The 27,910-nt window shown below is 39.9% G+C and overlaps 1 protein-coding gene across 1 annotated transcript in view; it reads right to left on the reverse strand.

The window, feature by feature from the left end:
* Positions 1-1,233: 1,233 nt before the first annotated feature.
* Positions 1,234-27,910, reverse strand: part of THBS2 (thrombospondin 2) — a 39,432-nt gene continuing 12,755 nt past the window's right edge. Inside the window, exons 6-22 of the mRNA XM_004447891.5 lie at positions 26,277-26,417; positions 25,377-25,473; positions 22,425-22,595; positions 21,875-22,051; positions 20,335-20,508; positions 19,354-19,481; positions 19,103-19,255; positions 18,334-18,552; positions 15,438-15,545; positions 14,529-14,688; positions 12,045-12,163; positions 11,086-11,320; positions 8,333-8,560; positions 6,984-7,255; positions 5,838-5,935; positions 4,007-4,146; positions 1,234-3,220 (exon numbers count right to left, since the gene is read on the reverse strand). Coding sequence (XP_004447948.1) covers positions 3,213-3,220; positions 4,007-4,146; positions 5,838-5,935; positions 6,984-7,255; positions 8,333-8,560; positions 11,086-11,320; positions 12,045-12,163; positions 14,529-14,688; positions 15,438-15,545; positions 18,334-18,552; positions 19,103-19,255; positions 19,354-19,481; positions 20,335-20,508; positions 21,875-22,051; positions 22,425-22,595; positions 25,377-25,473; positions 26,277-26,417 — 2,628 coding nt within the window. The 3' untranslated portion in view covers positions 1,234-3,212. The remainder of the gene's footprint in view (positions 3,221-4,006; positions 4,147-5,837; positions 5,936-6,983; positions 7,256-8,332; positions 8,561-11,085; positions 11,321-12,044; positions 12,164-14,528; positions 14,689-15,437; positions 15,546-18,333; positions 18,553-19,102; positions 19,256-19,353; positions 19,482-20,334; positions 20,509-21,874; positions 22,052-22,424; positions 22,596-25,376; positions 25,474-26,276; positions 26,418-27,910) is intronic.

The raw sequence follows: 27,910 nt of genomic DNA on the forward strand, positions 1-27,910 counted from the left end.
TTAGAGAACTTACGTTTTTCAATAAATTACAGAAGAAATTTGCATGCATGGAAAATGTGTCTCATTGATTTAATGTCTGACTTCTCAGCTTCACTATATAAACATATTTAAAATTTTCATTTCATGAGTAAAATGTGCATTTAGGTTTCCTCCAAATGTTATCCATAATCCACCCCAAATCCCTTCCCTTATTATCTTGTGTCTACACTTTTCAAAGGTTTCCTGATTTACACATGTAGGCCTTGACTTTTCCACCATTTTCTGTAGCAAACACCCCCATTCTACAACTAAATTAGAACCAGGGGCTTTCAGTTCTCCTCCTGTCACCTCAGATGCCCTGTCCTATATCTTATTGCTTCACTGTCTGACTCATTCCAGCCTGCCTCCAAATTCAGCCAAATATACTTGTTTTTCTTCTCAATCTCTTTTTTCTCTCTCTTTCTTGCTCTCTCTCCTCCTATAGCCCCTGTCTTTCTCTTACTCTTTCCCCAGTATTTGCCTCCACCGTAATATTCATGAATTCCCCCCAAAAGCACTTGCAAACTGCAAGCTACAGTGTTGTTTTTATCTTCTCCTTCTATTGATGAACAGGAAACTTTTTAATGAATATGATAATGTGATATGGATGCTTAAGAAGTCTGTTGCTCCTTTAGCTTACTTTCTCTCTCACTCTCTGATTTGGAATGAGAGAGGGTCAAGAGAAGTACAGTTTGTATCAGCGAGGGATGTTCCTTATTGTTACATTGTTTTCTGAATCATTTCAGTGATGCTTGCCAAAATTAACTGAAAAATTCTGTTCCCTTGTTTGACATTGAGAAACAGTAGGAGGGATGATTGCTAAATGATTGCATCACATACAACATTGGGTGGGTCAGCAAGCTGTAATGAGGATTGTGTTATAGAGTGCCTCTTACAAGAGCCCGTAAATCTGTATTTCGACCTGTGAATGATAAAAAGGGAAAAATCTGTAACCAAGTAACAAGCTTGTAAGGGTTACAGGAAGCAAAATGTTAATACCTCCATATTTGAATTTTTTCTTCCTTTCCCCCCAAAAGGAACCCTGCCAATTATTTTTAAAAAAGGGAGAGAGATCGATTTACAGAAAATCTTTTTTTTTTTACAATTTATTTCCTGTTATTAATCTTTAAAGTATAAAATTGAGGCTCTAGCTAAATGTAGGACTTCAGTGGTGAAATTTTGACCACGTGAACAAATAAATAAATATTTACAATCTTTGGCAAAACAAATGTAGTTTCATTTACCTGTACGAGAAGTTTGTTTTAAGAAAACATAAATAATTTACAAAAATATGGTACATTCTAAATATTAACATCATCAACCCCACACCACTGAATGGTTTTGACCAAACACCACCAAAACAGCAAACCTACACATTCTTTACAATTGTTACATTTAATGAAGTCTCCCAATCCTTGGTTGGTCTTGGGAATACAGTTCCACAAAAAAAAAAAAAAAAAGTGCATCAAAATAAAACAAACAAAAACAACCTCAATGGAAGCAACAAAAATAACCGTATCAAAATGAAAGTGTGTAATTAAGACCAAATTATAGATCCTTTCTATTTGACGTAGAAATGAGATCACTATTAACAGAAATGGGAGAAAGAGTTGCCCCACATTACACAAACAAGAAAACCTTTTTTAAATTTTACCCCTTATGTGGAATGGGATTAACAAATATATTCTGCAGAAAGATCATGCAATGTAAAGAAAAAAGAAATCAAACATGGGTAAAGTACTGTATGGCTAGTTAATTGGTGTTTCTAGTAAGACTAAATGCTGGTATTCAGCAATCAAATTTCTTAAAAAATCCTATATACAGCAGATAGGTAGCAGTAAAAAATATTGCATTAAAATTATTGGCAACAATATATATTAAGGTTCCCTTTATAAACTCTTCATTATTTTTTATTTATTCTATTACATTTTACACAGGCTTTATTATGACAACATAATATGCTAAAGCCTTATATTCTGATAGGAACATATTTTGCTATAACTGTATCTATACATTATTATATACTGTTATATGTTTATTGCTAGAAATTATACTGCATATGTATTACTTGGTATCCTTAAAATAAGTTATTGGGGAATGGAGGTGCATTCCATATTCATTTAATAAATATTAACAAAACATTTATAACTGGAACCTTAATGAAATGTGTTACCAAATTAGTAAAAATAACTTTTTCATAGTTTGCAAAGCCTAGAATAGGAATTAGACGCCAAAGTGCATTTGCAATTTGCCTACTTGTCTCTTCTCCGGTAGCAGAGATTGGCAAAGAAACTTAAGCAAAAATTCATCAGAATGCAAAATCAAATGACAACTGAGAAGAATTCTTGTCAAGAGTGATCAACTTAAATTAAGGTACTTTTGCTCTGTTAAACTTCCACTTACATTAAGTTTTGCCATTACCAGGTTCACCTCTGGAATCAATTTAACTCCATATTGTAAAGATATTACTTTCTTGGTAAAACTACGTCTCAGCAGAATACAAGGAGTTCCATTGTAAGAGGAGAACTGGGGTGCAAGGAGGATTATATTAATTTATTTAATTATTTTTATGTTCCAGTTAGTTAATGGATTATCTTATATCACTTGATATCAGGCCATAGTCACTTATGGTTATCTTCTAACCTCTTCATTATTATGGCATCACTGCAACCTTGAGTTGACCCTTTTTTATATCATTGACCCGTCAGGATTTGCATTGTTGTGAAATAGCTCTAATCCAAGAAAAGTGATAACTTTAAGCACTGAAAGTGGTTTAACAATAGTTTTCCTGCTTAATTTATGATAATGGCTTATGCACAGTATTCCCTTCAACTCCATATACACATAAATACAATAAGTAATTACATTTTATATGTAAACGTCATCTTTTTAAACAAACAAGAAAAAAAACAATGTAATGTCATACTCAGTTTTCACTCCACATAAAGTCTCATACATTATGGAACTGTTTTTCCTGAAGTGGGTTAGATGTTCATCTTTGGGGTCCATTGATATTTATTCTCTGAAGGCACTTAGGCTTAGAGTCGATGATAGGAGGTGAAGAACCACTCAGAGCGAGGGCAAGCAACAAGAGGTGCTGCTAGAGAAAGAGAAGCTGGAAGTACCGGGATGAACTGAGGTGTCTAGGAAATGCAGCATATACAGTACGGTGCTGGAAATGCAGCAAATCTTCTTTAGACATCTTAAAAAAAAAAGGTAAACTGAATTAGGAACCCAAGACCATGGGTTGTACCTGGTTTTGTCTTACCTATAACCTAAAACATCTCTATTTTAATTAAAATTGTGACTGCTACCACACGGATGGATGGAAATATGAAATGTTTGAAAGGCAACCTAAAAAAGGGAAGAGAACACTTAACCAGAAGCAAGCAAAGAAATCAGGGGTCTTGTGGTACTTTCATCTCTTTACTATTTGTGTGATTTTCAGTGTGTGATTTTTGAGAAACATTCCTGAGCCTTACTTTCCTATCTGTAGATGGTCAATGGCTTCATGTCTTCTTGATGACAAGGGATTGGACCAAATGGGTCTCAAGCTCCCTTCCAGGTCTATAATATTATGGCTCAGATATATTCCTGAAGCAATAACTACAAGAATGTCCTCCCTCCCTTCCTTCCTTCCCCTAGTTCTTAATTTTTAACAAGGGTAGAAATCTAAAGTGCCCTCAGTGTTCCAGCAGGTAAAGAAAATACAGGGAGCTGTAGGAAGTAGTAGAATGGGGATGGGTGGAACCTGTGAACTACTGGAAAGTGTTTGTCTTGTCAAAAAGCATTCAAACTCAGTTTAAAACAAAGAAGCAAAAATTTTAAAGAGTGTTGTGTGGGTTCAGACAAAACACCTGCTAGGAAGGAGCCACTAGTTTATTATCCTAATTTTTAGCTTTTACAAAAGGAAACACAACATGTGTGTTTCTTTCCCACTCCGTGTGCCTCCAAGACCTCCCCAGGGAAGCGATGTTAGCAAACAAACCTCTGCATTCGTATTTGAGATCCGAGAAATAGACCATTTCTTGAGAGAAGACAAACAGTCCTAATCGTCCACCAGCGTAAGTTTGGTCATAGATTGGTCCTGAATCTGCCATGACCTGTTTGCCTTCGTGCACTAACACTCTGGAACAGAAATAAAGGGAGAAAAGAAAAGAGAGAAGTATTTACTCTGTAGAGTGCATTCTCCAAAGGGCTGGAGGTTGATGGTGGTGAGAGCTGTTGAGCCAGCAGAATCTGCCCATCTCTGCTCAGGGTTTCAGTATAACCAGTGGGAATGATGCTTATTTTTTTTCAACCACTGGTCAGTAGTTACCCAGTGCCAATTCAAAGCACTCCTTCCTCCTAACTCATGTCATTGCCACAATTAATTAGCCCACAAACAATCACCCATGCGAGTTTTCCGGTAGCCTACACTCTTAAGGACCAAAAGGCTGTTTTGTAGGATGAAGAGTCTTAGTCTATCTCAGGTGGAGTCAGCTCCTTCCTTTGGCCTGGGAGCCACTTTCTCCACCTGTTGGTCCTAGTTTTCAGGGCCTGAATCTTGTATTAAAACAACATACTCAGGGAGCAGATGTAGCTCAAGTGGTTGAGTGCCTGCTCCCCAGGAATGAGGTCCCAGGTTCATTCCCTAATAGCTCTTAAAAACAAAACAAACAAATGCAAAAACCAACTCAGGGGAGCAGGTGCAACTCAGTGGTTGAGCACCAGCTTTCCACATAAAGGTCCCAGGTTCAATTCCCAGCCCGGGTTCCTCAAAAAAAAAAAAAAAAAAAAAGCATACCTATTTTACTCTCTGCTAGATTGTAAGCCACATGAAAGCAAGGACAAGAGACTACCCCACATGCCTAGAGCAATGTTTGATAGTTCAAAGGTTCTCTGATGGGAGGATAGAACATGTGAATAAATGAAATGAAAGATTCCCCAGTGGAACACTACGGAAATGTCACCATCATAGAAATTAATCTCTGGAGATTTGTTTACTATTACTGAGGACATGTATACTTCTGGAAACTGTGAAGAATCCAACTGGGTCTTGGTTCTTAGTAACTAAATTTAAGCTTGCAAAAAACCTTACATTATCCACATTTTGTTTTGATCAAAACTGATCACAAATGCTTTCAAGCCAAGAGTACAAAATTACGTTGAAATGGCATTTGCAAAAGTGTTATTCAAATTTGTGTTTTAAATCCAGTCTCTTTATGTCAGAAATATGAATATGTTCTCCAAATGATGCAAAGCTGATACTGTAAAGATGCAGATATTTTGCTTGACCTTTCTGTCCCATGCCCAGGGCTTTATTTAGGAAGAATAATGCACATCAATTCTCCAACTTATTTAATGAATAAGAATAGTCTTATTTTCCTCTTTCAAATATATATATATTTCTTTGAGGTACCAGGGACCAGGATTGAACCTGGGACCTTATATGTGGAAAGCCAGTGCTCAACAACGGAGCCACATTGACTCCCTGAGTTGGTTTTTGCATTTGTTTTGCTTGTTGATTGTTTATTTGTTTGTTTGTTTTTAGGAGGCACCAGGAACTGAACCCAGGACCTCCTGTGTGGGAAGCAGGCACTCAACCAGTTGAGCGACATCCTCTCCCTTCAACAATATTTTTAAAATCGTTAATGTATAATAGAGATGTGAGACAGAAAAGAGGTGTTTAAAACTGAAGAATCAGGAGAAGAGCATACAAACTGCAATGAATTGGGCTCATTTGTCTGTCAATATTCAAAATTGCCATCAAAGGGCAAGAAGTTCTTGAATTAGGAAATCATCTGATAGAAATGTAGCTAGAAAGGAGAAGTCCTTACCTCATATAACCTGTCTTAGGTCTGTGAGTCAGATGCCACCTGTAGGCAGTATAATCTTTCCAGCCAATATTTTTAGGGTCGTGCCATAACGTACGCACCTGAGGGGAAAAAACAATGCTGTTGAGTACAGCTGGCACCCTGAATTGTAACCCAAGTTTCACAACACCAAATGGAAAGCAGAAGGTTTCCTATGTAAATTACCCCTGTGTCTGCATGGCCTATATCTCTCTTTAATACATTCCATAATATAAATCTCTAGTGTAGATACAAAATCGATTTACAAGAAGCAAAGTAGTCCAGTGTTAAGAGTACAGGTATCATCCCCAAATCCACAAGACTGAAGAATGAACAAACATAAGGGAGGAATGCAACTATGGACTAAAGTGGACTTATGATTATTCTAGCAATGGAGGAACTTGTAACACTGATATAAAGACAGTAATCACCAGAGGTTCTGAGGGGAGAGAGAGGGAAGAATTGGTAGAACATGAGGCATTTTGGGACATTGCAATTTTTCTGCATGGAATTACAATGATGGATACAGGCATTATACATTTTGTCAAAACCTATAAAAGTGTGTGGTGCATAGTGTAAACCATAATTTAAGCTATAGACCATGATCAGTAGCAGTGCTTCAAAATGTGTTCAAAATGTGAAGCAAAGGTCCAACACCAATGAAAGATGTTAATGTCGGGGAGGGGGTGGGAGGTATGGGAATCCCCTATCTTTTCGGTGTAACGTTTGTGTAATCTAAAGCTTCTTTCGAAATAAAAATAAACATTGAAAGAAAAACAAAAAAGCAATGAATAAAGAGTGCATGCATTTAAGTCGGAGAGTGATAGATTCAAATTCTGGGTCTGCTACTTCCTAAACGAGGGACCCTGTCCTCCTTATCTCTAGAAGAGGGGGTAGAAGTATGTCCAATATGCAAGAGGATTAGCAATTGTGTTCATAAACATAAAAACATGCATAGCATGTTTACTAAAGCAGGCACTCAATAATTTGATGGCTGTAATCGTTTTGACTGGAGTAAATATACATTTAAAAGTTGGGGCATCTTCAGAACAAGTTAGGACTGCCTGACTGAAATATCATGCCAAAAGTAAAGTAAAAGACCCACGTCTGCTTGCACCTCGTTTTGCTTACCTGCCCTTCCGTGTTCCCAGTGTGCCACAGGGCATTCCTTAGATGCTCTCCCGTGCCTGTCGTGGAGTTCACCACTTTGAGAGACACACCAGAATAGCCATAAGCCCGGGTGGGCTTGTCTTCCCAGTAGGTCTGAGTGACCTGCTTCCACATCACCACGTAGAAGCGGCTGCTGGATTGGTAGCCAAAGACAAAGCCAGCGTAATCATCATCCCGGTCGGTATTGACGTAAAACGTGCCACTGAAGTCAACAGACCCAAACTCGTCAAAACCTGGATGCCAAAGGGATTCAGTTAGAAACACACCTTAAGGAAATCCTTGAGTTGGCCCCCAGGTTATTCAAATGCAGAGAGCAAGAGGCTGGGGTGGGCTGTCCTCCATCTAACCCATGTTTGGGAACTGTAAAATCCATGAGGATTGTGTGATTGATTTTGGGGGGATGCCACTTTAAAGTTCTGGCATTTTTGTACTATGTTCTGGTAATAGATGTTTTAGAGACCAAGTCCATAAAATAAAATAAGAGTGCTCTTCCATTACAATGTAATAATAATATGGTGATACATGTGAAATTACAATTAATGTAACTTATGGATGATAGTTAACAGTAATATAATATTTTTGCAGCAGTGGAAAGAAGATACTATATCAATTCTAAGTGGCAACAATGAAGGGTGTGGGATTTTTTCCTTTTGGAGTCATGAAAATGTTCTAAAATTAACTGAGGTGACATCAGCACACCTCTGTGATGAAAATGAGAGCCACTGAGTGCAAACTTTGAATGGATTAAACAAAGCAGGGGGCTGTATGGTACAGTAAATCCTGTGGTAGATGATGGACTGTGGTTCACAGAATATGAGAACATTCTCTCATGAACTGTAACAAATATATAATACTAATACAGGAGGTTCCTAATAGGGTGGGCTGTTAGAAAAATGTACCAAATGTAAGTTAAGGACTACAATTAATAGGAATATTTTGATGACGCTCTTTCACCATTTGTAACAAATATGCCACAATATTTGTTATTGCCTTGTATGACGAGGTGCATGTTTGGTCTGTAAGTTTACAACTGCTACTAGACACTTATTGTTTACGTATGCTTGTGGATAAATGATATGCTTCAATAAATGTCTTTAAAATGACCAAAAAATAAAATGGCTTATTGCATATGAAATATCTGTCATGATTATTTAGGCCAACAGTTTTATTTCCATGCAAGGATGTGGGGTCCCAAAAAAATGACACTAAATCCCAGGTACATGGTTTTTAAAGAGCAGCTTGTGTCCCCCTTGATCTCCTTCCACTCAGGGAGCATTTAGAGCATCATAGAAGGTAGTTTGGAGGCTCACCTACAGCGATGCCAGGGTCAGAGTTGGCCGTCTGAACCAGCTCCTTGCCTTGATGACGAATAACCCAATTGGGATCAATCTGCGTAGTCCCCTTGGGGTCCAAGGGAACCATCTGGAAGTTCCTGAAGTCCGTTTCGCTGATGGCATTGTTTTCAGGACACACGTCATCAATATCTGGGACGTTGTCATTGTCAAAATCATCTTTACAAATATCACCCCGCCCATCGCCTAGTCACGAAGGAGAAGAGTAAAAAAATCATAATGAAAGGAAAGAAAGCAGCTCGTCAGACTTTGGTCTTCCTTTCTCTGTCTGAGAAAAGTTAATACGTTATTCTCTGAAAACGTAAAATGCTTTGTGATATTTTGTAGATGGTGGCGTCTGGACGCTCTTCATTGATAAATAAAGCAGCAAAGGGTAAGGGGAATCAAATTGCCCTGAGTCAACATGTCACACCTCAACTGGGGGTATGAAATCTGAAGGATAGTCAAGTAATAGCTAACTGAATTTCCAGCTTTTTTGTTCTGATTTTTTAACTTCTATCACTACCTGCCCTCCCCCGCCCCATCATATTTGCCTATAGTCTCTGGAATCTAAGGCACAATTGCTTTGTGAATGATTTGCCCTAGGGGTGATATGGACCCTCTCCCACATATATCCCCCCCCCCTTTTTTTGAAGGCTTCTTGACACATTTTTTCAGGGAGGTGATGGTAGGGGGTAGTGCTGGTGCTTAAGGGAGTCAGATACCCCATATCCTGTACTGGTATAGAGAGAGAGAGATGAACTAGCTGACCTTAGGAGCTCTCTATTTTCATGGTAATAATAAGAACCCTACAGGCACATCATGGCTTATTAAATTAGCCCATTTTAGTGCCTATTGTTCCAGAGGAAAAAAGATATCCAGTTCAATTGAATCACTCATTACTTTCTTTAAACTATTTTTTTCAGTTCTGTTCAATAACAAGTGTTGCATAGTTCCTGCCTGGCACATAGTCATGTATAAGGAAATTTTTAAAAAGTACTAAAACACTCCTCTGCATATCAGCTTCTCTTTATCCCAACCCACTTCCTGGGTCAAAAGTCCCAGAGTCCCTAGAATGGCCATGTCCAAGGCCATTCTAGGGTCCACAGGATGGAGGAATAGAGTATGGATTAGAGTGGACTTACTGATATTCTATTCATGAACTATTGTGATTAGTAATCGAAGAAAATGTGGCATTGGTGTGGAAAAAGTGGCCATGGTGGCTGCTGGGGGTGGGGAATGGGAGGAAGAGATGTGATGTGGGGGCATTTTTGAGGGTTGGAGTTGTCCTGGATGGTGCTGCAGGGACAGGTACCGGACATTGTATGTCCTCCCATGGCCCACTGGGTGGACTGTGGGAGAGTGTGGGCTATGGTTTGGACCATTGACCATGAGGTGAAGCAGTGCTCAGAGATGTATTCACCAAGTGCAATGAAAGTCTCATGATGATGGAGGAGGTTGTTGTTATGGGGGGAGGAGTGGGGTGAGGGGGGTGGGGGTATGTGAGAACGTCATATTTTTTTAATGTAACATTAAAAAAATAAAGACAAAAAAAAAAGCCCCAGAGTCTGCTCTTCTGGGTAACAAGCTAACGAACCTCCCAAACTGAGCAGCTGTGTAAGACTGAACTCATCCATTCTCCTATCGAGAGAGAGATTCCCGTTTTCTGCTAAAATCCTTTCATGATACTCTCGGAGATGGTGGACTTGGAGCTGCACTTCGGCTCTCAGTGAGTGTTTCCATGTGCTTCTTAGTCATGTTGGCTGAAAGACGCAGTAATTCCTTATCACAGTTGTTTAAGGACAGGTCTCCAGACTACACTGACGCCAGCCAGGATCCTTCTCTATAAGGTACTTTCTCACAGCTTCCACTAGAAGCCAGATGACATCCAAACTGCAGTTCAGCACAGCTGTCCACCTTATTTATTTATTTTTTGGAGATTATGATATGAAAGATCACAATTCATTCTGGTGGTTTTTTAAGTCCCTCCAGTTCCCGTATTGTTAGAGACCACTTGTTTATTTTAGCTGCTGGGTCAAACAGATTTTTCTCCTCTGTTTCACACCCCTGCTCTTTGACTGGTCTCGACCCTCGAAAAATAAATCTGGACTGTCACCTCACTGTCATCATGTGCCAAATTACTGTTTCATCCTATGTTCATAACTGTCATTTTTTTTCCTTAGAAGTTGTCAAAAGTTTTGGAAACTCTTGAGATGCTGATACATTTCCTCATCCCAACACACACAAGCACACACTTGATGCATATCATCTGCTGAATGATATACACACAGCAAAAAGCCACAAGTGTACTCAGCAGTTCAGGCAGCAAAGAATCCCCCAAACAAAACAAAACTAATCTTCCGCATATCTAACACCTGAAGACACCCACCAGGGTGGTTGTTGTTGTTGCTGCTGTTTTTAGGGGGTAAGGGGATGAACCCACGACCTCATACATGGGAAAAGCACCTCGTGTATGTGCTCAACTACTGAGCCACATACACTCCCCAATGGGAGTTGGGGTTTTTTTGTTTGTTTGTTTATGTTGTTTTTAGGAGGTACCAGGGATTTAACAGGACCTTGTATATGGGAAGCAGATGCTCAACCACTTGAGCAAAATCCACTGCCCCCACCAAGGATTTTGAGTTGATTTCATCTCATGGATACTTGTGCCTCGGCAGGGTTGTCCTCAGGCAACGCTCTCCCCAATACATGGACTCAGAGACAGCACTTACCATCCGAGTCCTCTTGTTCTGGGTTGAAAACGAGCCGGCAATTGTCCCTGTCATCAGGGATCCCGTCATTGTCGTCATCGGAATCACAGGCATCCCCCTGGCCATCATTGTCATGGTCCGCCTGGTTGGCGTTGGAGATGTAGGGACAGTTGTCCTGGTTGTTCTGGTGGCCGTCTTCATCAATGTCTTCGTTGTTATCACACTGGTCACCCACAAGGTCATTGTCCACATCAGTCTAATCAGAGAGGGCAAACGGAAAAAGGCAGATGTGCTTTGTGCATTGAAACGGAAAGAAAGACATGCGGAATGTGAGGTTGAAAGAAATCAGGGGAGTGTTAGGGTTTGATGACTTCATCTTATATCGTAAGTGACCTTATTTTATATTTCTAGTGTAAGAGGCTGAGAGCCAAGGAGAAGATATGATTTGCTTGAGATCACACAGCTATCAGAACTGGGACTTGAACCCGGGAATCGTGGTCCAATGATCTTACTCTTCTAGGCTACCTCTCTACCTCAATTCATTTTACTTATGCAAGACTTTTGTTCCTACATCAGGAAAACAAGAGTCCGTCAAATGCATAGTCCTTTTCTTACATTATCTGTTGTGATATAATCTATGAACTAGATTCTATGATCTAAGACAATGTCTTTATTTTCACTTGTCTCATCCAAAGGAAAATCTGTAAATGTAGCCAATTCCTGTTCGTATGAGGGAAATACAGAGAAGATTAGACAGAACCACTATCTCACTTTAGATAGTGAGACAAAGGCATCTGCTCTTTAATACAAGAGCCATGCTTAGCTTTGACTTCAGTAAATGTTTTCAATTAAAATAACTGAAAACTCTATGTTGTCATGGCTTGGCAGAGTTAATGGAAGATGATAAAGGCATATTTATACATGAAATGGATAAGTATTTCAGACCCTCACCCCCTCTTCTTTGAACACAAGCTAATCACCTGATCAGGATTGTGCATCAGGGGACAATTGTCACAATGATCACCCACTCCATCACCATCAGTGTCTCTCTGGTCAGTATTGTAGACGTAGGGACAGTTGTCTCGTTCATTGAAAACATCTGTAGGTATTTAAAGAAAAGTGATAGCACGGTCAATTTAGAAAGAGTGCACTGTTTTTCCTATGGCATTCAATTATTTACAGTCAAACTTTTCTTTAATAAACATGGCATAAAAATACAGAAACGTAAAATATTTTAAATTCACAGAAGAATGTACGTAAGGCCTCCCTAAAATTCAACTTTCCTTAGTTTAAAAGAGAAGTGGCTATTTTTTAAAAATATATTTTTGTTGCAGATATTGTGAACTTGCAAAACAATCATACAGATGTATAGATTTCCCATACAACTCCACACCCTGGTGGAATATTTGTTACAGCTTATGAGACAATATCATCAGACTATTACCACCAATTATGGTCCATAGCACACTTTTGGCACACTTTTTCCGTACACCTCCATTATCAACACAGTACAGCTTTGGCATTGATGCAAGAAAATCATAGTACTGCTGTTAACCAGAGTCTATAGGTCACACCAAAATAGCATGGGTTGTGGGAAAAACACACCTAATATAAGAGAAGGACTATAGTTGGTAGTAATATTTTGATGATGCTCTTGCATAGTTTGTAACAAATGTTTCACAACAATGCAAAGAGTTTGTGGAGGAGTGATGTATGAGACCCCTGTGTGATGTTATGTATGTTCATTTTGTAAGTTCACAATCTTTACCACATACTTATTGTTGACATGTGTTCAAGTATGAATGATATACTTAAATGAAAAATGAAAAATGAAAAAAAGAGAAGTGGCTCTTGGAGATTTCTGGGTAATGTTGCATGCAGAGGAGTCACTAAATGTGTTCTCACAGTGAAAATCTCTGAGCTTATTATATTGATTATTTTCCTTCGGTATCCACTGAGCAAGTATGTATTGAGTTCCTAGAATCCGATTAGCTTCCCAAGCTATGCTGCCTTATGATGTACATTAGTGTACATAAGTAGGAGAATAACAACAGCAGAGATTTAGGGAATTTTTGGATGTAATACCTTAATTCAAGAAATCTGAACATAGATAACGAATTCCATTAATATAATATTTGCCTTATGGAAAAAGAAGAATTAGCAGTGGACTACAATAGAACATCAGTAAAGAGGCACACATGGTAAACCAAAGCATCACAAAATAGTCAAAATAGAAGGGGTCTGCTCTCTGCCTGGAGGAGCTTGCACCAAGTCTCAGTGTGTATTTCCATCTTTCTCTCCCATTTCTCTGCAAGCTCTGTTCTTCTCCCCCATTTCCCATCCCAATAAATACTTTTTACTGGCCTAATTTTAAAAAAAAGAAAAATGGAAGAAATCAAGGCAAGGCAGGAAGTAGTGAAACAATAGGGGGTCAAGGCCAAGAGAGAAAGGATCCCCTAAAATTAAAGGAAGTCAAATGTAAGGACTGGGGGTCTGCATCCTATAATTAGAACCTAAATCATGGGAGTATTACAGAAGAGGTCCAGACACTGTCTCAGAGGTGTGGGTGAAAGCAGGAATAGATGCTAAGTGGCCTGGAAAAGCTATATTAACAGTGAGACAAAATAGGAGGATAGTGGGAATGAAAGGGGCTGATGTTGACAAATGGCTGGGGGGAGAGAACCAGCAAAGTGATGGAGAAGGCTGACAGCTAGTGCCAGTTGCGACAGAGCAGAGGGCAGCAAAGGAGCTTGCATATTATTTTGGCCCTAGCTGGCTACTGCCTCTCTAGAAATACTTGTTTCCTCTCCATATACACTTCAGAAAGGAGTGAACTAAGAACGTGATGCAGTGCTTTATTCACTGGGTAAAGTTACAGCTGATTTCAGAATAAAGTGACACTGCTTTCTGTGCCTGTCAACCTGGTATGATGTTAGAAGTTACCATGATACGCCTATAATGTTCCCACTCTCTGAGTCTACCTGAACCTCCTTTAGGAGGAGCTGTCATTGGGTGATAAGAATAAGGATGTGAATGAAAATATCCCAGGAGGGCTTACGCAAGAAAGATAACTCTCATCAGACCTCTTTAGAAGCACAAGAAGTTTGATGAAGAGAGAGAACTGGGTCCATGGAGTTTTGTATGGCATGTAGGTGTTAAAGAAGATGCGACTTAGAGGACTAGGAGGATGGGGCCAAAAAAGGAAGAAGCCAAATGCTTAGATTTGTAAAGGGTTGTCCTGAGGCTGCTTACCGGTTCAACCAACCCAGGGGAGAAGATGGGTCAAAGGGGCAGAATAAGGATGGGCTTTTTAGGAGAATAGTTTCATGGATTCTTTAACCTATATTATTAATACTACATAGATGAGATTGAGGTTTCCCAATAAAGCCAGAAGAAAGCATGGAGTCAGCAAATACTTCAAGTGGGGAACCTTACAACACAAGAAAATGAGGACAAGAACTGACCGTCCCCATCAATGTCCACCGAGCAGGCATCCCCCTCTCCGTTGTTGTCTGTGTCAATCTGCGCAGGATTGTGCACATAAGGGCAGTTATCACAGCGGTCCCCAACCTCATCTTTGTCGTAGTCGGCTTGTCGGGGGTTGAACAGCAGCTGGCAATTGTCCTAGAAACAAAAGAGGAAGACATTTCCGAAACAATGCAAACATCCTTTTTGGGTTGCTTGTAAAATTCCTTCGCACTGAAGTTATTTGTTCAAAGTAGATCGACATAGTCAATATAGAAACAAATAAAGCCAATTAGCTCTATTTGAAGGCTTGTTTGAGAGAACGTATTTTTTAAATTATTTATGCATCTGTCTCCCATTAGAAATTTTTTGGTTTTCTTGGACAAAAACGATAAACATCACGGTGAGGCTGGATATGTAAATGGCAAATGAATGTATGAGTCGATGAGGCCATGAAATTCAGATGAAGGAAAGCTGTGAATATAAATTGAGTTACCCATCCATGCTAATGCTGTATTCTGTACTAATTGGTTAACTATTTATGTTCCACAATTTTCTCAGAGAAACCATAATATTTAAATACTGCCATGAAGTCTAGTATATTACCGTGTTCATGGCTTGCCCATCACTGGCAGACCATAATAAAGAAGGTAAGTAAATAAGTTATCTTTTATGAAATTAAAACTAAATTAAACTATGGAAAACATGCCCAGACAGCTCTATGCTCTGGTTAATCTGCTTTTGTAAATGATTCTCTATTGTGACTGTTAGGAATTACAAGTTTGCGCAAATACTTGTCAAGATAATGGTATTTACCAGAGTAGTTAGTATAAAGCCCTCCTATGCCCTGGATTGCTCTGTTCCTCACATCAAGAGAAGACATTCAAGTGGCACAAGAACCGGCCTACCTTCTCATCAGTCACACCGTCGTTGTCATCGTCATCGTCACAAGCGTCACCGATTCCATCTTTGTCAAAATCTTCCTGCCCAGAATTAGGCAGATGGGGGCAGTTATCCTGTAATTAGAGAAAGTACCATAATTAAAGATTTATTTTATATGTATATAACATAAAATATAAAATCATATATTATCTGCTACTTCTTTCAGTAACATAGGTAAAATAAAATAATTGATATAAAGCTGAAGAGGTAAATGTCAGACATTTGTCCTTACTTGAATACATAAGAATAAGAGATATTTCGCCTGCCAGTCAGAGGCATATGCAGTTCTTTTTAAGTACTGCCTTAGAAATTATGCTTCTAGTATTAGTGACATGAGACAAAAGAAACTTGTTTTTTTGAGCCCCGGATCCCTGTGAAGTTGCCAGACAACTCCAGAAATAAGTTGAGAATAAAGAACTATTCCCCTGTGGAAGTGTAACAGCAAGGATAAATATTTAGTCTTCCCTTCCCTTCCCTTCCCACAAACTTCAACTCATAAATCAAAAAACCAAAGCTTCTAAACCTGTGGCCCTCATTAGCCAACAGGTTTCAAAGAAAAGAGCCTTTTGAAAGTGTATGCTATCTCTTCAGTAATTGAGGCTTAGAATTTGCAAGTACCTCCTCTATTCCAACTTTTATAGTACAGGGATAACACATGAAAGCAAAGTAACTGAATAAGTAAAGTCACCATTTCAGTCCAACTAGACTATAATTCAAAACTGAGCTGAACAGACACAAATGCTGTGAGTGAATTGGAAATACCTGGAAAGGGCAGCTAGCAAGGTATTTGTTTCAATTGCATTAACATATGCATTGCAGAAGCCCCAGGGACAGCTCCACCAAATGCATTCAGTGTGGATTATTCATCTAGAACGTGGACATTTCAGGTGGAGGCAGAGTTCAACATCGATTGGGAGATCCAGATCCCAGGGAGGAACTGGCAGAGTGAAAGGATTCTGGGGGGAGGAGTGGGGTGTCGGGGGTGGGGGGTATACGGGGACCTCATATTTTTTGAATGTAATATTAAAAAAATAAAGACCAAAAAAAGAATAACCAAATTGTAAACTTTATGGGATTAAAAAAGAAAAAATAGGGTGTCCAAAGAGCTCTAGAAGGTTCCTGTTAACAGATGTACTTTGAAATCTGTTTGTCCTTGTAAATCACATATACGTTTGGGAGTTATGATGTACCATTTTCGAAGCCAAGTTCCTGCCTGAAATTTTACAAAAATGAGAAAATGAGAATGTCCTTAGGGCGACATTGGCTTAGCTTCGTGGGGCAAATTCCCGTTTGCTTTTGTTGTTGCTGTTTTATGTTGTGGTGCCAAGTGTATCGTTAATTGTTAATGGAAAGCTGTAGCAATAATTATACCCAGGAGGCATCTACTCCCCTTGGGGGATGACCAATGTCGCCAAGTGAATGCTTTATTTAAGGGCATGGTGAGGAAAGAGGGGCTATGGGGGTTAGGGGAGGCACAGAGCAGGTTGGAAACATTGCCTCACTTATTTCAGTGTTAATTATTTTTGGTTTCAGTCATTTTGCTATCTTTAACCAAGAGGGCTTAAAAAAGAAAATTGAAATGAAAGCCTTTCTTAAGCAAAATTCACAAAAATCAACAAATGCCTATATTATACTACAAATGCCTATATTATACTTTTATAACTGATATGTTTTGTTGTAAGTTTGTAGCATTTACACTTCTGCAGTGATTATAGCATAAAGCAGTGCTAAGAATTTTGCTGGAGGACAGCTTGTAGAGTGGACCGAATGGTACGCCCAAAAATATATGTCCACGTCCTCACCTCCGTAACTTGCGACTATTACATTATATGGCAAAAGATATGATTAAATTAATGATCTTGAAAGGGGGAGATTTTCCTCTATTGTCCAAATAGGCCCTAAATACAGCCATATGTACCTTTACAAGAGTGAGGCAGGCAGTTTTTGGACAGACACATAGAGAAGAAGATAGACACCGAGGAGAAAGCCACGAGCTAAGAAAGCCAAGAAATGCCTGGAGCCACCAGCAGCTGTAAGGAGCAAGGAAGAATTCTCCCTTAGCACCTCTGGAGGGAGTGTGGCCTTGTCTACACTTTGATTTCAGACTTCTGGTCTCTGGAATTATGAGAGAAGAAATGTTTGTTGCTTTAAGCCACCAAGACCCTGCTAATTTGTTACAGCAGCTACAGGAAACTAATACAAGCTGCTATAATTCCTAAGGAATTTCCATTCTCCCAGGTGGCCAAATTGCTTTCTTTTACTATAGCACATTAAGGTCTTTGCAAAGAAACATGACTGACCTAATTCATCTGAAGATATTTTAGCTTCTCTATGCTTCAAACAAAGTGTGGACCCCCGCTACGCCATCTTCTTTCCTCCTCCTCAGTTATCGCAAGACTCTTATTTTATTAGTCAACAGGTTTTAAGATGCTGTTTCCCCTCCCAATTCCCCAAAATGAGCAAGGTAACAGTATGACTACTTTTTATAATGATCTCTGGAATGTAATGAAATGAATGAAAAACCAGCTCAATCTGATCACAAAATTCCTTTAGACAAGATGACTGGGAAGAACAGTCTGATGGCTCTAGTGACATCGACCCCACACTCCCTCCATCTCCACGACAGTAGGCAAAATGTGTGCACTCTCCGGTGTGCTGAGGTCTCAAAAGAGAAATGTAGGATGAAACTGGAAAAGTTTCCAGAGTGTTTCATTGTTTGGGGCGCTTTCATTATTTCCAAACCTGCTACATTCCCTCCTAACTTAGAAATACTAGAGTTTGGGAGGAATGGATGAAACATTTTAGTCATCATAGATTCTTTCCTCTCCCTTTATTATCACTTTCTCAAGCCTTTCCACTCACCTGGATGCAATGGGAGGTGGTATTGGTGGCACAGACCAGGTTCTTATTGGGCCAACCATCCAGATCAGAATCTTCCCCGCAGATGAGCCCATCGCCAGCATAGCCGGTCTGACACTCGCACTTATACATAGGATCGCTGAAGTGGCCCAGGTAGATGCATTCCGCGTGTTTGTGGCAGTTGTGAGTCTTGTCTTTGCATGGGTTTTCAGGTTCACACACCTATGGGAGGGAATGGCTGAATGGGTTTCCAGCAGGTGTTGCAACTTGCTGGGTAAAGATTGTGAGACCAGGTACTCACAGGCAAATACAAAGGTGATAAAGGTTCAGGCTGGTAGAGCTGTTGTGGAGATCATAGGCTCTATGCAAGAATCAAGAACCTTGGAATTTTGGTTTTTTTGGAGGTGATCCTGAAGCTCTTGGATTTATTTCACAGACCAATACGAATAGTATTTCTGAGCCTGCCTGAGGCTTACCATGTGATATTACTGAAATTTTCAAAAAAAATGTTATCTTGATCCTCCTGGGTTTTTGCATTACACAGCAAATCTGAGTTCATCATGCTGATAGAATCAGCCAGATGGCAAGCAGAGCTTAAGCCAGCTCTCCATTAGGATCCACGCAAGCAATTATTTCTTTTCCTTTTCCTCCCCCAAAATGGTGCCCCATTCCCTTCCCTGTCCCTGCCTTCCTTTTGTCTGGACACTTGTGCGATTTAAGAAAAAATTTTAAAGCTTTTCATGATAGATACAGAAAGAGCCACATCACTTACTTGCTTTTCTGACCTGGCAGCCTCCAGGCCGACCCCGAAGGGCTGGCTCCCTTTGTAGCGTGGGGGACACGGCAGGCAGTGGAAGCCAGGGTTGGTGTTGACACAGCGGGGGGCCTTGTTTATGGAGAAGCAGACATCTGCGACCACTGCGCACTGCGGGAAAACAAGCAGACCCATGTTCTCCTCGCGCTCTCTGATCTCCACGTGAAGTTCCACTGCCTGACAAGGGCCAGGGAAGACAGGGCACCCACCTCATCTAAATCCTCACAGTGGGTGCCATTGCCGAGGAAGCCAACTGGACACGAGCCACAGGACCACGAGCCGTCGGGGAAGCTGTTACATTCTGCTCCAGGAAAGCAAGGGTTGGACAAACACCCATCTGTGTCAAGAGGAAGCAGAGTAGAGTGAAGGCTCACTTGTGTTTTAATTAAACAGCAGACTAGCTCACAAAGGGATAAAAACACTGGCTAGCCCTGGAGAAGCCCTTCCTTTCTCTACTGCCCAAGGCTTAGGAATTTAGTTATACAAAAATTAGGTGAGCTAAGACTATTTGGGGGATGTGCCTATAGCAGAATAGGAGAGAGTGATCAAACGTTAAATCGCTAAGAACAAATGAATTCTTAAAGGTAAAAATGTAGTAGGGTACAAGAGAATGTGCAGATTATATTCCCTACGGTATACAATACTCGATATAAAATTGCATAATTTGAGTTTTACATAAAATACTAGAGGCAGCTATATAAAGCAGTGAGAATAGAATTGTTTTTTTTTCTTTTTCTTCCCTAAGTTATCTATGCATTTTCCAAAAAACAAGTATATTTTTAATTAGAATAAAACACAGTTAAGGCTTAAAATGTGCAGGTTCCTATTCAGAATGATGAAAACGGTGGTAATGGATGGTAGTGACAGTTGCTCAACATTGTGAATGTAATTAACAGCATTGAAATATATATTTCCATGTGATTAAAAAGGAAAATGTCAGATTGTATATATGGTAACAAAATAAAAATTTTTTAAATATCCTTGGAACTACATGATACAGTGAATGCTAAGTTAAACCATGGACTATAGGAATAGCACAATTATAAAAATGTGCTTTCATCAATTGTAACAAATGTCCCACACCAATGCAATGTGTTAATAGTAGGGTGGTAAATGGGAATCTTGTATTTTATGCATGATCCAAGATCCAAGTTCACGGCATGGCTCACTGTCATCCAGTGTATACCCACCAACTGGGCAGCTCTTTTTGTTGCACATCTGATGCTCCTTGACATCCCCCACACAATCCTTTCCTCCATACTGGGGCTCCGGGCTGTTACAGACTCGAGTCCGCTCCCGAATCCCTCCAGCACAAGTCACTGTACAGGTTGACCAGGGGGACCAGGGGCTCCACCGACCATCGACTGTGGGATCAGCACACAAAGAGAATGGTCAGGAAGAGCCACAAAGCAATTTTACCCACATGTGGCATCAGAAGCAAAAGCACAATGAGATAAGTGCATTGGGCTCAACCGATAGAACATCCACCTACCATATGGGAGGTGCAGGGTTCAAAGCCAGGGCCTCATGACCCATGTGATGAGCTGGCCCACATGCAGTGCAGCCACATTCCAAGAGTGCCATACCACACAGGGAAGTCCCCTGCATAGGGGAGCCCCACGCACAAGGAATGCGCCCTGCAAGGAGAGCCACCCTATGCAAACAAAGTGCACCCAGGAGTAGCATCACACACATGGTGAGCTGATGCAGCAAGATGATGCAACAAAGAGACACAGATTTCCGGTGCCACTGACAAGAATGCAAGCAGACACAGAAGAACACACAGCGAATGGATGAAGATAGCAGACAATGATGGGGAGGAAGGGGAGAGAAATTAAAAAAAAAAAAAGCACAATGAGGCAATGTTGCTATATATGGGAGAAAAATTGGTTTCATTCTATTTTGATTGGACTGCAGGTAAGAATGTGACTGTGCTAATAAGCCCTTTCTTGATAAGATTCGGGTCGCATCAGAGATGATGAAATTTCAGGTGGTTTCATTTTTACCTCTTAGAAGAAAAATTCCACAACCTTTTATATGCAGAAGCATAGGACTGTTTACAAAAGGCATTACGGGAGCATCACCATAATAAAATGAGGTGAGCGCTTTTCTGAAAAGTTGTTTAAAATTTCATTTCTTTTTAAAAGGTTACCAAGAATCTTTTGCACAAATGAATTGTAATGAAAGGGATCATCCTACATCCCCCCTTTTTCCTGAGTGTTAATCTTCCTTAAAATAAGTTCTGTGGGTTGTTAACCCTTTGAACTGCATGCTTTCTGCAAACCCTAACACTAGCTCACCCCAGATTCCAAAGGAAAAGGCCATTTTTTATGAGCCACATTGTACTACACCATCTATTGTTTCAGCCAGTCCGAATTCACTACTGTCACCATGTGCCCTGCTCTGGTGTGTTTTTCCTTTCAATGAGGATAGAAGTCTCTGTTAAGCATAGATGAAAGCAGAATTAATGCATGCAACTTTAGTGCTGGGTGCAGGTGACTGCCATTAATTCTGAAGGTCCAGTTCCTAATACAAGCCAAGTCAAGGTGATTGTAGAGCATTTTATTATATCCCTCTGGACCTGTATTGGGCCTTTACTTTATTAAAGCTGGACTGGGCTAAAAACTGACCACGGCATCTGATGACCCAGTATCTGCAGTTAACTCAGAGCTTTCTCATGAAACCAACAAGCGCAAACTACAAAGGATGCTGTATCTCACACACACTTACTTGGGCACGGGGGACCCTGGCAGGCTTTTGTCTCCCTTCCGCTTCCTTTGCAATTCTTTCCCCCCATCTGTGGGACCGGCGAATTGCAGAGACGAATGCGCGTGATGTTGCCAATTCCACAGGTCACGGAGCAAGAGGACCACGGGGACCAGTGACTCCAACCGCCATTTTGTCGGACTAGCAGATGGAGAAGCATGACACAAAGACATCAATATTTTGTACCATTTAGCGAAACAGGAATTGAAACCAAAAATTCACCCAGAGGAGTTGACCCCCTACCAGATATCTGCCTTAATGACTACCTGGTATTTCACAGCTCGAAAGGAATGCACACGAGAGCCATTATCTAAGGATGGAGAAATGCCTCACCTGGTCCAACCCCTTGGACACAATCAAAAGGCCAGTTCCCAGCCTATCAGAACCTGCGGAATATGATGCTGGCCCTTACAAAATCACATAATTTGAGACCATGGCTTGACAAGAGCCCTGCTTTCCTCCATCTTGCAGGTATCAGGACTGAAGGAACAAAGAGGCGCCCTCTGGCACTTACTGCGATGATCACATTTTCCAAGACTGCACACCCTTGTCTGGATGGAAGGTCCTAGGCAGGTGTTGCTGGTAACGTCACATGACCGGCCTCTCTGTTGAGTCCCAGAGCCACAGGTGACGGAACACTCGGTCCACTCTGCCCATGGAGACCAGCCCTCTTCACTGTCCAAGACTGTGGCCCGAAGAAGCAACAATAGACTTTCGTTAAGCTTTCCACTGGATGGATTATTTCACAAAACAAAATTGATAAATGACCCATGGAGCATATTTGCTTAGAACACATGCATTCCAGAGTCTGAAGATACTGTACTGCTTTCTGGCAGGTGGCATAAGACTGCTTGCTGGTGAAGAGGTAGGTCCCTTAGCAAACAAATCCAATGTTACTAAAAGTCTATTACCTGACAGAAGTTCAGGGACTATCTTCCAGGTAAGGAATGAAAAGATATTAGTTTGCTAGATGTACGTTTCGATTTCAGTGATTGAAGCGTAAGGTGGACTGTACAACCAGAAATTTCAGTGTCTATTTTCTGAGTGATAAGGAGATTTTAACCCAATCTATGACCAGAGAAGTTGTTTAGTAGATTTTTTAAAAAATATTATACAAAAAAATGTGCTGAGTTGTCTTTACTGAGGCTCATCAAGGTTAAGATTTATTTCCATTTTAACCGTCTTTTGCAGAATTATGTATGACAATTATTAATTGAAATCACAGACTAACAAATGTAGCTCTAAACCATTTCAATTGGGGAAAATGAAATAAAAAGTTAATTTCCTACAAAGAAATCCTTCACAGGTAATTACAAACCCTAAACAATGGAAAAGATAGTAAGATAGTGCAAGAGTTGTTTCTGATAAATAGTAAATGATACTATTTATTTTATATATCATGTTCAGGTAGTAGGAGAACCCACTATATGAATGTTCTATAATTAAATGTTGCAGAAAGCAGGGAAAAATAGTCAAGGAGGTCCTTTGCTGTGCTGTTTTGCTCTTAATAAGCATAAAACATTTCCCTCTAATCTGAGTGTAGGCTCTTAGATTATCAAAAGAATAACTGTATCCTATCCAACAAACAATCAGATTTTGTGAACATCTAGTGAACACATAGTATGTCAGGCACAATCACGTATATTGTATTGCTTCTTTTCAACATCAGACTAACTGTGGTCAGGTGTAATTATTCTACATTTTACATGTAATGAATCTTAAACTCAGAAAAACTACATTTTGCTAAAATTCATAGAGAAAGCCTCAGAATGTGACTCCAAATCCATTCTCCCTCTACATCCAGAGATTAAGAATACAGAGGATGTCATAAAAGTTCTGGGGCCACCAGAAAAAGAAAGATTAATTTCCCAGCCCTGTGCCTTTCCCACCAGGCCCAGCAACTAATGTGAATCTCCAGGTTAAGGTCATTTTAGAAATGGAGGAATTCCAAAGCAATAGAAGAAACCTGGAGGGAAGCAGGTACTAAAACCAAACTTCTAGTGGCACTGGGAAACAGAATATGGCCCAAGCCTTTGTTTCATCAATTCCAAAGCTCCTACCCTAGGAGTATAAAGATGAAAAATAGAATAAGAATGAACCAGGAATTTCTGAAACAGATATACTATGAACTAACCAATTCCATTCAATTCTGCTGGAAGATATGAGAAAGAGAAGATAAGTGAGACACAGTGCCTATATTTAGAAGCAGTCACGTCTCATGGAGGCAAAATTCTTATCATAAAAGCAAAAGGACAAGTGTCACTGGAGAAACACAAAATACTATGGGGGTTCACAGAAAAGGGAAATAAAGAGAATCGGGAAATGTTTAGTGGAAGTGATAGCTCTGGAATTGCCTTTAGATGGATGACTGCGAGATTGGAAGAGTGGTGAATAAAAAAAATAGAGACAATGTGTAAGCAAAGACATAGCAATGGGAAAATTCTCTAGATGTTTGGAAACAGTGAGTAGTTTAGTTTGAAAGGAACATAGCATGTCTCCAGTGCAAGCAGAGCTTTGGATGCTGACCTAAAGTATCTGTTAAGGACCTTGGCAATTGGGAGCCACTGAAGGATTAAGAGCATTGAAATAATATCAATAGAACTGACTTTTGAACAATTAATTTCAGCAGAAAGTATGGAATTCAATGCAAAGGCTTTGAGTGAAACTTCCATGTCATTTCAGTCCTTTGAAACACGTTGGGTTTCCATAGTATTCTGGGAATTCTAAGAATAAAGACATGTCATTTCTTTCCTCCTGAATCTCGGTTTCTGTTGCTTAGAACTTATTCCTAAAACTGAGAATTCATTATGTTGGTAATGGTGTATTGTTTTTCTTTGTCGTATTTTCTGTTATCTTTTTTGGATGTGCTTGCAATGATTACTCATTGTCTTAATAAAGTGGTAAATTGAAGTTGTGGTCTCTGACTCAGTGGTCTGTATTTATTTCAAGGGTTGACTCTGAGTCAGAAATGCAGGACTCCTTGATCTTGGGCAAATAGCAGCCTCATTGGGACTCAGTTTCCTCATCTGTAAAGAGACTTGACTACATAAAGAGTCATTTGGATGCCTGAGTTCCCAAGACTCACAAACTCTTTGCTGGTAGTCAGTTAGCAATGAGAGTGAATGACTTTGGGAGTAAAATATTTTTCTGCTTCTTTTTTTCTCATCTATTTGTATTAACTAACCTTAACCTCATTCTTCTCTGCCAGTATAATAGATAGGTAAATATACCAGCTAGTTAGCTTCATACAAAATAATAGATAGGTAGATAGATAGAGATATGATAGAGATATATTAATAGACAAGATGATAGATACATTGAGACATAGATGGATGATTGATAGATAGATAGATAGATAGATAGATAGATAGATAGATAGATAGATAGATAGATAGATAGATGATAGATAGACTAAAGAAACCCCTAAAAGCACAGAAATCCTATTCACTTTTCTTATAGTACTTACCATGGAAGCAGGAAGGACAACATTCACCTTCAACAAAGGATGGGTTGGCACAAGTCACTGGTGGGCAAGTTATTTGGTGGCAAACAGTTTTAAATTTCTGTAAGTAAAAGAGATATTCACATGACATGCATTTATAAACCAGCTTTTTGAAACCTTACTACAGGGGCTGGTTTGCAGAGAGTCAGTGGAATGGTATAATGTTTTTGTTTTTATCACCCATAGATCTTACCTATTACAAACAGAAGGGATTTGAAAATATCAAATCTCTTCCTTTGTCAGTGCTTGGAGCCTAAGATAAACAGCAGCATCCAAAATGGCACATTATGTCCTTGTCCCAATCTCTAGAGGATGGCATTACAGTCATGACAAACACCTTCCACATACTTTGGGTAGGAGAGGAGAAACGGGGAGACAATGTAAACATGTATTTTTTGGTTTGAAGGCCGTCACCAGTGGAAACTGAATAACGTTGAATAAGGAAAAGAAATTACATTACCTAAAATATTTTTTGAACATGGCTTGCACTTCCCCAAGTTTTCTGCTGAGCTTCAGTGCCATAGCAGAATTACACACAAACTTGGAGGACTCCCTGGCCTGGTTATAGTCCAACTCTGTCTCTAACCACCTGGATGACCTCGGCCAAGTCACGTCACCCCCTAGATTTGGGTTTCTTTATATGCAAGACAAAGAGATTGAGTTAAATCATCTTCATTCTTGCTTCTCCATCTAAGACTCATACTCATGTGTCCTTACCTTTCTAAACACATTTGGCATTTGCCAATTGAATATTGTCAGTTTTCAGATGATGGAGATCTACCAAGTATTAAATGGTGGTGAAAGAGGAACTGTAACTTGACATCTTTTTCTTGCCACACAAGAGAAATGTCTTTGGCATCTCACCTTGCAGGTGCAGGTGGTACAGCTGTCCACCACCCAGGTTTCATTGTCTGCAAAGAACCGGCCATCCTGCCAACATGCTGACATGTTCTTCATCTTAGGACGGCCACCAATGAGCTCCCAGAGAAACTGGTTATCATTCGACTGGAAAATTAAGTTAAATACAAACAAGCACATTTGTGGATATAAAAGAATGTTCTTCCTGACTTAAGTAGTAAAAACTTGCTTGGGAAATGGTAGAGCTTAATAAAGGTAGAGGATCAAATCTATGTCAAATCTTCTCTTAAGTATATTCATATTACAGAGCCCATAACTAAATAGACTGTCTCCATGTTCATTGTTGATTTTTCTACTGCTCTCCACTCATTCAGAAGCATTTACTTAATACATATACTTAAAGGCTCATTGCCTTGACATAGCCATTTAATGGGTTCTAACTACTTGACTTGAAAGACGCTCTTTTTTTAATACAGTGTCAAGGAAAAAGACAGACATAATTCCTGTGGTCCTGGAACTTAGAGACTAGCAAGGGAGTTAGGAAGTTAAGAATCAGATGAGTAAGTGAAAATTACACCAATGTCCTCTACATACGTTTACCTTCCTCTTTCTAAGTATTCTCCTCAGGCTAATGTTATATGGGTACGTTTTCCCCTAATGTGGGGGGCTAATGACACTTTTGGGAATTTGATGAAAGACAGGGATATCTCTTACACAAAAGGACAGTTGTTCACTCATCCTAGATTTTTGTGCGATTTCAGGGAATTCACAGATTCCCTAAACCCCAGAGTCTAAGCCGAGTGACCTTTTCCTAAAAACTCCTTTCAAAGTGAGAGTGAGAAACAGCCAGGTGATATGCTCATTTCCTCATGTCTCGTCCTTTCTCTATCCTGAGCTCCTATGCACGTGGACCCTGTGACCTGCATACACAATCAGCATTTCAGCAAGACGGAAGCAGACTAATTTCCTGACATGTTCTGGAATTAAAAGTGATGTTGTGTACCACAAACCATGTTGATGAGAAAGCTCCACTGCCATCCTCATCCCATGAAGCAACTTGTTACCTTTAGATTACCCACAAAACAGAGCAACCTCATATTATATGTAATATTCTTAATTTCTCCTTGAGGAAGTAACAGCTACTCACAGGAAATGAATGAGTGGAGGAAGGAAAGAGTGCTGTTAATGCCTTCTGCTTTCCTTTACTTCCCCAATGCCATGTAAATGTGGGAAATTCCAGAAGGTGCTCTTTATCACTTGGTTGTTTCCTGAGCTAGCTCTTCTGGACTTTGACACTGCATCAGCCCTTGTTCTGCTCCCTCAACCCATTCTCCTGCTCTCTGCCTCCCAATGGAATGGAATTGTGTTGCCCCATCACATCCGGGGCCAGTGTCCAGCTTCTAAATTTCCCAGAACCAGACAACATTTGGAGACTCCTTTAATATGGAGAAGAGGATGGAAACACAGACAGGGGCCAAATACTACTTGCAAAAGTTGTCAGAGCCACCTCCACACCATACACACACACACAATTTCTCTCTCTGCTCAACTGTAGGTCTCTTCCCCTTCATTATTCTTTCCCATGGTTCTCTCCTGACATCATTTATTTAATGTCCTTTTGGTGTCACATTAAGCAGTTT

This window comes from Dasypus novemcinctus, chromosome 28, assembly GCF_030445035.2.
Source record: "Dasypus novemcinctus isolate mDasNov1 chromosome 28, mDasNov1.1.hap2, whole genome shotgun sequence".
Lineage (NCBI taxonomy): Eukaryota > Metazoa > Chordata > Mammalia > Cingulata > Dasypodidae > Dasypus > Dasypus novemcinctus.